General features: G+C 40.0%; 1 protein-coding gene across 13 annotated transcripts in view; it reads right to left on the reverse strand.

Annotated features, from left to right (window-relative positions):
* Positions 1-13,237, reverse strand: part of TEAD1 (TEA domain transcription factor 1) — a 180,730-nt gene that overhangs the window by 45,260 nt on the left and 122,233 nt on the right. For 12 of the 13 annotated variants that reach the window (XM_028730977.2, XM_028731025.2, XM_028730992.2 and 9 more), the window contains one exon: positions 5,456-5,520. In XM_028730977.2, the coding sequence (XP_028586810.1) occupies positions 5,456-5,520 (65 nt within the window). The remainder of the gene's footprint in view (positions 1-5,455; positions 5,521-13,237) is intronic. The other variant, XM_077930342.1, reaches the window with a different exon arrangement.

Below are 13,237 nucleotides of genomic sequence, written 5' to 3' on the forward strand. Positions count from 1 at the left end.
CCTGTATAACCATCATGTTGCCAACTACTGTGTGTATCACATCCATATCCTATCCCCTTTCAAAGGTGCTCAAGTTAGCATAGGTACTATCTCAATATCACTACAACAACCTTTTGAGGCAATGAACCAAAAAGTTAAGATCATCCTGTGTTCTTCGTTGTTGAGTGCAGATTGAACTCTGGCTTCCTCGCTCCATGTCCTACACACTAATGGTACTACGTGCTACACATCTGTAAGACAGCTTTATCATTATACTGAGGATAGAAAAGACTGGTGTAACAAAAATGTGCAGGAAGCATTAAACTTCTGTATTGTGTCCTGTATGATGAAAATTACAATTGACCAGCAGCATAAGAAATCCACACAGTGTTTACCGGTGAAGTCCAATCACAAATCCTTCCTCTTGACATAACAAGTTTAATAAACTGTTTCAATAGCCATCAGTTTCTCTGTTAATCATGAGCGTCCATAATGCAGAGAATTTTATCAATCACAAATACATATATCACTTTTTTTTAAAAATCAAATCAGCAGGAATAGCAATATCCACACAGCTCTCTGGCAATCTCCATAACAGAATATTCTATGTAGATAGAAGAATCCTTAATCCACTTCAGCAATTAAGTATCACACGGTTCCAAATGCAATGAAACTAAGAAACATTAAAAATCTAATGATTGCCCCTCTCCCCACCTCAATGCTCCTATAAAACATCTTCCCAGGGGACAAACTGTCTATCACCAAAAGAAACTTTCAGAACCTTCACCCAAAAGGCAGTCAGATAATTGGCTAGAATGACATGAAAGTCACTACCTTTATAAATACTTCCTCAGAATCACACATAAAAGATACTAATGGAAGTTATTATATCCCACATCTATTCATTAGAGGGATATTTTGTATTACCAGTGTAATTATACAGAGTAATTTCATAGCTGTAGGTTTGCATCAGGCAGACCCACAGTCACAGCACAATCTAGTCCCGGGACACAATTCTTACCCTTTATAGACAATCAGTATTATTGGATTATTTATTGATATATTTTTACTTTTAAAACTTCAGGAGCCCTTTAATGTTCACTTGTGAATTTCCACACAAGTAGGCTTTCCTGCTGAATTCAGTTTGAGGGGCTAACACACAGAATGAATGGGAGGAATGTGTGGCACCTGACAAAATCAGCTGAGAAAATCCTGTGTATGTGTGTGTGTGTGTGAGAGAGAGAGAGAATGTGTATTCCTGTAAACTGGAAACTGGAAGAGTCCATGGAATCTGGCTCAGTTCTGTACCACACCAATTTGACTTAAATGTGTTTTCTAAATGAAAATGCAGGGATTTGGCACTTTTCTAGCTATACGAACAGGTAAGGTGGAGATCAAAGAATGTAAAAAAAAGAGGAAGTCTTCATATGTAAAATGTCTCCATTATAATTCCTAAATTCTGTTCTCTCTCCACTTCAGTTAAAAGCCCTGTTTAGTAACCTTTGGGAATTGGTGGCAGCTCAGTGGCAGAGCATATGCTTTTTGCATGAAAAAGATTCCAGGGTCAATTTCTCTCCAAAGAGGACTGGGAAAAGGCACCACCAGTCAATGTAGACAATACTGCACTAGCTAAACGAATGATCTGACTTGCTGTGAAGCAGCTTCTTGTATTCTGAATAGGAATACTAAGTTTACATACGACTGATGCAAAGACTGGCTCCATTCAGACATTACACCCACACAAACCAGAGGCTGGGCTTCCAAATATATGGGTAAACTATAGTTCACAGCTATTTGTGTAATTTCATTTTCCTTCCACTCTGCACAGTCTTTAGTTACAGCAACGATGGTTTATAAATGGAGATACCACTCCAAACTATCGTTAGCAAAAATCATGATTTCCACATTTGCATTGGGCCCGCTGGTTCACAAATGATGGCTTCAGTGGTGGAGCTTCAGGCGGGGCGCACCGTCCACAGGGGTGGGGCGCCCAGCGTGGGTGGGGGGGGGCAGCTGCGATGGCACCCTACCAGGATCGCGCTGCCAGGGTGTGCTCCCCCCACACTCCTCTTCCTCCGCCAGTGGATGGCTTGCTGATTTAACTAAGCCATAGTTAAACTTTCTCAACCATGGTTGGCACGGTATCTGAACTGACCGTAAATAAGACAAATGGAACACAACTGTTACTTATCCAGGGAAAAGGCTGAGTGATGCTAATGCTGCATTTTAGTCTCTTGTGAACTCTGATGCAAATTCTTCAAAGCCATGTCCATCTCTTGCCTGATTTCGGAAGTCATGTCTGATAGGAAATTAAAATGTTACTTGTGAAAACTACCTAAGGCTTTAAAAAATAATAATACACAAAATACCACATCCAGTTCTGTAAGCAAAGCAGACAGTTGTGGGTTTTTTGTTTTTTTTTTGAAGCCTGAAAATTACCTGCAGGAAACAGCTTATCCAAGAAACACAAATAACATTGTAGGTTGGGTTACTAGTCTATTTTTTATGGTTGCTTGCCCCACATTTTTGTTGCTGCTTGCCTAAACTTCACTGTACTTAGATTTCACCAGCAAAAATACAATTATTTCACTATAAATAAGTAGCTGCGTATACCACTGGCATTTGGCCATTTCCTTCCCTTTCCCCCTCAATTGGCATTGCCTTTCACCATGCCTCAAAACAGGCACAGCATGCCTATGTAGGAACTTCAACCTTTCCCTTCACACACACCAATATTAAGCCCATGAGAATTCTAGATGAGTAAGATGGAGCTCAGAATGCAAAAGGAGGATGGTGTCTTTTTTAAAAATAACAAGAATGTAGAGTTGAGCAGAGCTAAATGGCAGAAAAGCTTTGGTGGGAAGCTACATCAAATTCCAGTCTGCTGCAATTCTGGAGTAGATTGTGGAAGCTGGAAGGGGTTGCATAACTCATTCTGGGCCTCCATAAAAGTTTGTGATTCTTTTTAGATAAATAGGCCTCTCTTCACAAGGTCAATAGTCCTCTGATACAGAGAGGAGGAGATGGCCTGGCACCTGGTGTGAGCATCCTAGGTCAATCCTGGGATGAAATTACACTCCCTGAATTCCAGGGCAGAAGGTGTGCAATGCAGCAAGGCAAGATTCAAAACTCTACTCCCTCATTGTTTTGGAGAATCACTGAGTTCATGAGAAAATGCACCACCCAGCTCCTAGAACCAGAGGCCTCCATTGACTTAGGAAGGAAGGCTTAAAGCAGTGTTTCTCAAACTTGGGTCCCCAACTCTTGCTGGACTACAACTCCCATCAACCCTAGTTAGCAGGACCAATGGTCAACAGCTGGGGACGCAAGATTGAGAAACACTGGCTTAGAGCCTTCAAAAAGGCTTGTCTGGTCTGGAAATGTTTTCTCCACCACCCATAACTCTGGCCCTGACCTGGATCAGCAGAATCACATAGCAACCCCTGGAAGAGGACCTTGTGTGTATTCATTTGTATTAGAGTCATTGCAGAGAAGTAATCTACCAAAATCTCTTGCCTACATTCCTGTACCAACCAGTCCCAACAAGAATGTATATCCTGCAGCGCCAAAATCTGATATATCTGACCTAGGTAGCAACCTTACTAATGTCCAAATAAATGACCTCTGGGAACACATTTGCACAGCCCTCTTCTTAAGAGGTACCAACTTTATTATTATTATTATTATTCTGAGCACAGGAAATTTTCAACAGCTCCAAATTGCAGGAACCATAAGTGCAAAATATTAAATTTCCTATTTTAAAAAGTGGGTCAACTAATCATAGTTGCACAAATAGGCTTGAAATGTCTGTGTGTCTTCGGTGATCAAAATCCTTTTACAAACCCCATGTTTTTATTTTAAAGAATGTTTCAGGAAATCTTGCAGGTGGGGTTATGATAAAAACAAGGCTAAGTGAGATAATAAACATCAAAAGGCTAGGATGATCCCTACTTGAAAATGAAATAGATGCAAAACTCACAAAGGACATGCATAGTAGCATATGCTGATTTACATATGTAAATGAAGAATGTTCCATAATCTCTGATGAAAAATATTACAAGGGAATACAAAGTTACTAGCTCCGGGTGAAGCACAGACAACCCTTCATAGTTTCTGCGTCTCTCTCGGAAGTTGTAATGCACACCATGCTTTGTCACCTCAGCACATAAATGTACTTTGTGTTACTTTCCTGTGTCATAAAAATGTGAGAGAGCAGCTATAACTCTAATAATTCAACAGGCTTGAATGGCTCGCGCAGCAATGCAAGTAGCTGAAGGAGGTAGATCAGCTTAAATAAATAAAATAAATAAAAAGAATCCCAAATCTCATCTCATGCAAATAGACAGATGTGGATTCTCTGTCATGTTGACAGAAAGACATATCCTCCTCTAGATCTTCCAAGAAATCTAAAACCTCTATTTGCCTATTCTTTCATTATTAGCTAGTTTTCAATTCTCTGTCCCATTGGTTTAAAAAAACACACCCTTTCTGCCAATCCTGCTTGGATACACTTTCAATACCAAGGAAGAGACACATGAGATACAATTAAGCGTCTCTTAGCAGGTTCTGGGGACATTCTTCTTTGTCTGGTGAAATTCCAGTTGTAACTTGCTAATCACGGTGTAAACTTCCTGCTTTTTCTTGCTCCTTTGTCCTGAGACAACATGAGGCTGTCCCTGTTTGAAATGGCTTGAACAAAGGACTTTGGGGAACCGTCTTAAGTTTGGACCTTGCGTGGCCTACAAACTGTGTGGATGACTTTACCTAAGAAAACATGCAATTTGCTACCTTTTCTCTGCTCTTTGCTATAAAGCATTCAGTTCCTTTTACTAAAGGATTTCCTTAAATATATTTGGTTGACTTTAAAACGACGTCTTTTTATATTGGATTTTTATGTTGTGCACCGCCAGGAGAGCTATGGATGAAGGGCAGTATACAGATTTAATAAAGAACATAAATAAAAATAAAGATAATAATGCCATTACCTCCCAAAGTCACCACAAGATCCCTGTTACCACTTTTGCTCCCCAAATATTATTAGGATTCTTCTCATAAGAGCAATTTAATAACGTGTTTGCGTCAAAAGGAAGGATTTGATTTTGGCAGTCCAGACGAGGTTCTTGCCCTTTGCAAGCCAAATGAATGGGCTGGGAGGACAGGAGCAGCTTAAGAAAACACAACTATGTCCCATCATAGCAACTCAGTAATTCTGAAATTAATTGATTAATGCATCCAATAGGTTTTTTATCAAGATAGGTGCTTATGACTGCAAGCATACGGTGTGCTTAAGGAAGTTGTCACTGAAGTGATGAATGGCACAAATAGAAGTATTTTATTTCTGAACACAAACTCAATACACTGAAAAAGCAAGGCAGGAACTAACCAGAGCTGAAGCAAAGCCAGCCACTGCAGCCAAGACCGCTACGTTCTGTCATTCATTGACATGCACAGTTTTTATCCTGCAGGATTTCCTTACCTGTTTCCTGGTCCGTGTCTTTCCCGTTCTAAGTTTGATGTATCTGGCTATCAGTTCATTCCTACCTGAAACAAATACAGATTTACAATGAAGAACAAAAACAGAAATTCAGCATGAAGGTATAAATGCGAAGAGCTGCACAATTTAAAAATACAGATCAGCAACAAGTATTATGTGCATTTAAAAAACGGATCAGGTCCTGTGCTCAAAAATTGTATTTTTCAAACGAAATAGCACAAGCAAGCCGGCATGTGGAATGAAGAGACTGAGAAAAATATATTTTAAACAGTAGCTTAGCGACTGAGCCACAAGAGAATTCTCCTGCAAAAGCAGTTGCAAAATTCAGCAACATTCTGGGAGGCCATGACAATATGATTATAAAAACTGCAATACTTTTAGAATTTTAAACTACAATTCTTTTAATGGCTAACATGAGCTAAGTCAAAATAAGTAGGGGGAAACAACCTGTGCTTTCTTCTTCCATCCCTCCCCCAAGTCAAAAACATCATATAATACTAGATATGTCTTGAGAAAAGTAAAGCAAGCATCACACTTGTGTGGGGTTGTACCCACGAGACTGGCAGAGGACCACAGAGGTCATCTCAAGCCCCTCCTCTCCACAACAGAAGAGTTACCGGTAAATGACATGAGGACATTCAAATAAATATGGAATCTCCCCAGTTCATTCAATCGATTTACTTTTCTCCTTGGCAAATTTATGGCACAATGTGAAATATCACTGCGTTTTTCAGTAGCCAAAGCCTGGCTACTGTTTGCCCAAAATGTTTCTATTTGAAAACCACCAATGTCTTCTGTGTTTGGATCTTTGCAAAATACCAGAGTCAGAATTCTTGTAATCAAGTGTTGGAAGAGTGACTAGAGGACTTATAAACTGCTCGCTGGATCGTCCACAGCAAACAAGAAACCTTTTGTGAACTGGAAGAGAGTCTCTTAGTCCATCAGTAGGCTTCAAATGACTTTGTGTGGGCGGACAGGCTAGTGGCTGAGCAAATAACTTGTGTGAACTTGTTGGCAACACTGGTGACAACTGTGCTGTTTCAAAATAAAACACCATACGTTTCTGTGTGCTTTTGGCTCCACCTCTCCATTTTCTCCTTCCGAACAGGGTGATATTATTAGAGGTGATTTAAGATTTAAACAACCCCAGTACTGCCTTCAATCAGTTTGGATCCTCAATATGATCTAGCTCTGTGGTACAGCCGGAGATTATGAAGGTATGCTTGTTTGTGACTATTCTGTTACAGAAATCCATCCTGTCCAAGACTCCTAGAGCATATCCCGTTATTATTTCAGCCTCTTGATTTCAAGACATTTTCTTTAAAAACTCAACAGACCTAGTTGTGTCAGGTGCTGCAGATCATCAGACTATATGCTGGTTTTATTTAAATGCTCAGCTGAGTAAAATTCATTATATGTTCCACATTCTTTATCACCATCACATGCCTGTTCTTGGGTAAGCAGGACTATCCCATTCTCTCTCAGCACAGTGGTCATGTTATGAAACGGCAGCAGACATCTGGTTTTCAGGATCCCCGAGAACCTGAAGATATAGCAACTGGAGCCAAGTGCAAAAGATGTGTATGCAGAATGTTTTTAAAAAACCACTTGGGGGTTTTATTAGAGTCCCAGAGTTAAACTGAAGTCTTTCCACATAAAGTCCACTTTAGGTTACCCTCCCCATCTTGATTTCAACAGTAACTTCTTTGGCGGGTTGGGTAGTCTTTTTGTTGCTGGGAGTCAGAGAACCTTGCTGATCCGCTTCAAAACCTTGTGGTCCCTTCCAATTCTATGATTCTATCTAGAAGCCTATAACTAGATCAGGCATGGCCAAACTTGGCCCTCCAGCTGTTTTGGGACTACAGCTCCCATCATCCCTAGCTAACAGGACCAGTGGTCAGGGATGATGGGAAGTGTAGTCCCAAGACAGCTGGAGGGCCAAGTTTGGCCATGCCTGAACTAGATCCTTATATACCTTCTGCCCATCCCTCAAGTAAGACCAACTGGTTGGTATGAGAGAAGCTAAAAAATCACTACAGTCGTACCTCTGCTTACGTATCCCTCTGGATACATAAACTTTGGGTTGCGAACGCGGAAAACCCAGAAGTGTATACTTCTGGGTTTCGCCCCGCATGCGTGCACAGAAGGGCACCTCCAGTTATGATGTTTTCAGGATGTGTCCGGGCTTCCGGAACAGATCCCATTCGTAACCGGAGGTACCACTGTACCACACACCTGAGTCTTGATGAGATCCTTCTGCTGCTCCTCTGCTTCACATTCAGAGGAACAAAATATTCTCTTGGTGTAAGAGGTTGTGCTTTTGTTTTTGTTTGTTTTCGCCTATTTATCTAATTTCGGTGTTTTGAAAATCTGTTCTTCAATCTGTTCTCGTCTTTCTCTCCCCCTACCTCACCAATACGTCTCCTCATGGATCCATTCCTTCCATAGTTTTATTTTTTAAAAGAATTAGGGTTGTCAATGGAAATTTTGATAACTCTTTCTAAGAAGGAAGATACAAATAATAAAAATGAAAAGTAATATAATAAGAAAAGTAAGCAAAGCCAAAGGGATATTACAATATAAAAATAGTTGTGAAATACAGTGTTTGGAGAAGCCTCCAGGAATTCTTCAAGGCGCATGAGGGAATCAAACTCAGGTGTGAACTTTGAAAATCAAAAATGTTGAATTGTGCCTTGGATATGTGTACAAATTTTCATTCTTCTATCTTAATCTCCAACTGCATTATCACATTGCAAAGAAACAGACACACAAACAGAAGGCCAAATGGGGCAGTTAAACCAAAACCTTACTTTGCTTGGTGAATAATATACAATCCTGTCAAAAATCTCTGTTAAAAAACAAAACTTTTTTTTAACCCCCACATTATTTAAATCAGGGTTGGAAAAATAATGACAAGCCCTTGCTGGGAAAATGGGAAAATTCCTAAGACGTTAAGCAGAACAATCCTATACAGAAATAGCTCCTATTAAATTCCATGGTTCTTATTCCCGGGTAAAGGGGTATTGGATTGCAGTACTATGGAAGGTACTCTAAGGTTACCAGACGTCCCCATTTCCCGGGGACAGTCCCCGGATTTACAAATCAGTCCCCATACAAAATCCATTGAAGCTGAAAAGGTCCTCGGGTTCATTGAAAAAAAATATGGTAACCTTAAGGTACTCGGTACAAATTCTAACACCAAATTTACTCAGGTGAGTAGAACATGCAAGTTTTTGTTTGAAATCCTAGATCCAACTAATTTTTGTCTCACTAACTTTTAATAGAGATTTTTGTGCAATTTGGATCGGTGACATCTGAGAATTATTCTTCATTAGCAGCATTCCTAAAGAAACTTTAAGCCAGCATTAGGAATGTCTGAATGCTCTCAGGCCTTCCAGGATTTTAGCATCTTATACCACAATAAAATTCTGCATGCCTACCCATGAAAGTGCCTGTGTTAAAGGCGTGTGCGCATGTGTGTGTGCATGCGAGCAAAAAAGAAAAAAAGGGAAAAAATCCACCTTGTGTAGCATTTGTGGCCAGGGGAGAGAAATTTTAAATCCAAATTAGTTAACAAGAAACCTCTCTTGTAGATAAAAGTCAACAACTGATTAAACAGATTTTAAGACACCCGCTATTTTAAAGCCATGAGCAAAATCTTTCTTAAGCCTTTAAAAAATATTATAGGCAGGTGTTAAGTCATCCCCATAGCGAGTGTTTAGAGTGTTCCTCTTAGTCAGTTTTGAGAAGGCTTACAGGAAAGGGGTGGGGTGGGAGATTGGGCAACGCTTTCCTATGCAGGCAGCGTTTTGTTCAGACAAGCTTACTGCAGAAGGTCATGTGACATAGGCCAAATAAACAGCATCTGGGGATTTTCAATTACAGACCTTCACCCAGCATGCCTGCACTGTAATCTCTACCAGATGAGGCTCAGGCCTCACTATTTTCAATAATTCACACACTGTGTACACATAACATGACAATAAGGGCATTCATGCAACCGCCTGATTCGCACATCAAAGCTCCCAAATGGCCAGCTGTAAGCATGCTTACTGCTGAATAATTCATTCTTTTCACAGGCTTGAAAAAACGCTCAGCAGGACTTGGCAAGCTTGTGTTCTTTCCTGTGTGGTATGCTAAACTCAAATTTTGAAAGAGGCACAGCCCCACTTAAAAAAGGGAAAAAAGGGGGGCGGGAAGAATAAGAAGAAGGGAGCTAGAGATTCAACCATTTAAATGCACATTTGCAAGGATTCAAATGGTGCGTGTGTGTTTTTTGTGTTGTTGTTTTTAATAAAAATAAAAATTAAAAAGCAGTCAGCTAAATGAGCTTCGGTTCCAAACGAGGGAAAGAAAGAAGGCTAGGGAGTGCAGGCAGACGCACAAAACGCTCTCGTGCTTTTGGAGGCAGGTGTTTCATGTGGGGGTGGGGAGGAGCAGCTTTCGAAGGGTTCTCTCTTCCAATAAGCAGATAGACAAAAGTATTTCTGCCCTGCCAGATGCTTAACAGTTTTACAATTGCAGAAAAATTAATTTCAACATATCTAGATACCCTCCCAACTACACGCTGCCTTAAAAACTTTGCTTTCTATAAAGACCATACTTGCCTAAAGGATGGGGAAATTATAATTAGAATGCTGCATTATTATTATTATTATTATTATTATTATTATTATTATTATTATTATTGCCTTGCTTCATTTTAAACACCATGCAGCTAGAATTTTAACTGCAAGACAGTTCTAAATGTATTTATATTATATTCTGATAAATCTGTTTTGCTGGCCCTCCAAAGCCACGTTCTTTTAAGGAAATCCCGGGCTTCATAATATCAAGTTTTCTTATCTGCCAATCAACACTACAACCAGCAGGAGCAACTAGTCATGACCTCCCCTCATAGCAAACACATGCTGCTTACCAGCTGTGGGCTCTGCATTTTTACACCCTTTTCCCTATCATTCAGAGTGGTTTCCTCTTAATCACAATAATCCTAAAAGTGCTAAAACATATCAATCGTCCTCTAAGCCCTGCCTACAAAAGGCCAGCCATCATGCTTTTATGGGCTTGTCCAACAGCAGCTGATACTTCATTCAGCTGCAAATCCAATTTAGCAGCTACAAGAGGTTTAGCATCCCTGGAAAAAAAAAAATGGGTGTTGATCCTTCATGGTTAAGCCAGCAATATTCTTCTGCCATATTGTTTTGCTTTCTCTGTCGTATTTGCACTCCTATTGGATTTCCCCAGTTGAGATGAAATAGTACAGGTTTACTTTTGGAAGCATTGTGCTGACAGTGATTTTATTTGTGTGCGCATATTTATGTATCTATTATGCTTATATACAATAGTAAGTATATATTACAATAATATTAGGATGCTTTCATAAGCTAAATGTTACAAATGTAAATAAACTGTAGACTAGTGTAATTATGACAAATACAAAACACACACCGTGTGTGTGTGTGTGTGTGTGTGTGTGTGTGTGTGTGTGTCATTCCTTAATATCTTCTTCAAAATATCATTTGCCATGTGCCCATGAGAAAATTCATGTCAATTCCTCTAGACATTGTGCTCTGACTATATAGCCAATTCATTTGTTCCTGCATGAAATAAGAACTAGGGTGCCGAATAAGGACACTAAAATAATTCATTTCATGCCCACTACTTTCAAATCCTTTGCCACGAACTCCCAAAAGCAGAATGGCTTCTCTCTCCCTTGCATTTTTTCCTTTTTCGTCATCTTCTTTACAAAAGGAACCTTCCAGTGACCTGGCTGTAACCTCCTTCTTATCCCATTCCATTGCCTTTAATATATTTGTCCTGAAGTATCCTAGCTATTCATGACGAATCTATAGTTTTGGAAATTCTGTTCTCAGAGACCACAACCCAGCCCAACATTAGATGTGATTAAGCCCATTGGTTGGAACAGAGCAAAGCACTTCTTGTTCTGTCTTGGATTGTGGCTTTTGAAAACCCATCTTGCCGTTAAAACACAGTTACTCCTAGGAGTAAGCATACAGTGTTTAATGGTCTTAGGCACCTCAGTTTATACAATTAATGATTCAGATCCCCGCCCCCACAGTGCTGTGAGCCTCAGCAACAGAATACTTAAGATTTACATCGGATGAATTTGCATTTATATACTTTGCTATGCAATATTAAGTGCATCATGTTTCACTGAGAAATTTGTCTACTTAGTGATTTCTCAAAACATCACACAACCTTAAGAAACCACAATCTGCAGTTCTGACCAAGGAAGATAAAATAGAACAACAGTTTGTAGAAAGATCATTACCACTATTTTTCTTGCTGCGGTAACAGGCCAACAAACTAATCAAATATGAACTTTATATGTTGAGGTTGTATTTGACTTTTAGAAAGTGCTGATTTATACAGTGCACCAAACAAATTAAAACAAGTACTCTTCTGCCAAGAATTCATAGTGAAAAGTCCAACTTGGACAGAAATCCTTCAGATATGTAGACAATGGGTTGGCTCATCTGTCATGCATGATGGATGAGTTAGGGGGATTAAAATCAGGATTTGCATCATAATAGATAAAAATTAGCAAAATAGAATTTCTCAGTTGGTGGCTTCAGTTTTGCCAAGGAAAAAGGAGGTCCCTTTTTCAGAAGAATTACAGTTGGCTTGCAGTCTTCATTTGAAGAGGCTTTATTCTAAATGCTGATTAACTTTCTCAATAAAGAATGAAGAACGGTTAGCTTGGATAAGTTTCAGATTCTCATACAGTCTTTTTTTTTAAGCTCAGTTCTTAACTGTATATATGTGTCCAGGAAATGTAGAGTTTTTCACTGTTCACATTACATTATAGCATAAAGGAAAATTTATGGGGAAAGGAGTAATTTAATATGAAAGGAAAATTATTTTCTTGCAAGATTGGAAAGATATTCTCTGTGAGAATAAGGCCAAGTCTGTTAATGACATTGCTCATAACACCACTTTGAAGACTCATTGAATTTAGAGAGTTGCCAAAATACTCTGCTTATGTTATGCTAATGTCACACTACAACATGTGCACCTTTCACAGGGATTAACCAGCGAGGCCTAAGAATAAATGGAAGAAACAGGCAGGACTCAATTAAGTTGTTGCCTGCAAATAACATGGTCAGGTCACGCAATGGGGCTCCCCCCTTCTCTCCCCCACCCCATGCATCCAGACAACTGTAAAACTGTTCTGGAGGCTTGGGGTATCCCCAGAACATGTTTAGAGGGCGTATAGAGGGAAGGGGGGAAGTCCTATTGCACAAGCAGACCTTGTCCCCTATGCACATACCCCACTTAGTGCTACGTTGGATTCCATTCTTTAATGCAAATATATTCATGTACACTGTCAAATGTATAGTTTAGCAAAAGGTAAGGTAAAGGACCCCTGGACAGTTACGTTCAGTCAAAGGTGACTATGGGGTTGCAGCGCTCATCTCGCTTTCAGGCTGAGGGAGCCGGTGTTTGTCCACAGACAGCTTTCCAGAACATGTGGCCAGCATGACTAAACCTTCTGGTGTAACAGAACACCAGAGCACACGGAAACACTGTTTACCTTCCCGTTGCAGTGGTACCTATTTATCTACTTGCACTGGTGTGCTTTTGAACTGCGGGACGCGGGGTGGTGCTGTGGTCTAAACCACTGAGCCTTTTGGGCTTGTCGATCAGAAGGTCGGCGGTTCGAATCCCCGCGACGGGGTGAGCTCCCATTGCTCTTTCCCAGCTCCTGCCAACCTAGCAGTTCGAAAGCACACCAGTGAAGGT

The sequence above is a fragment of the Podarcis muralis genome, chromosome 1 (genome assembly GCF_964188315.1).
Source record: "Podarcis muralis chromosome 1, rPodMur119.hap1.1, whole genome shotgun sequence".
Lineage (NCBI taxonomy): Eukaryota > Metazoa > Chordata > Lepidosauria > Squamata > Lacertidae > Podarcis > Podarcis muralis.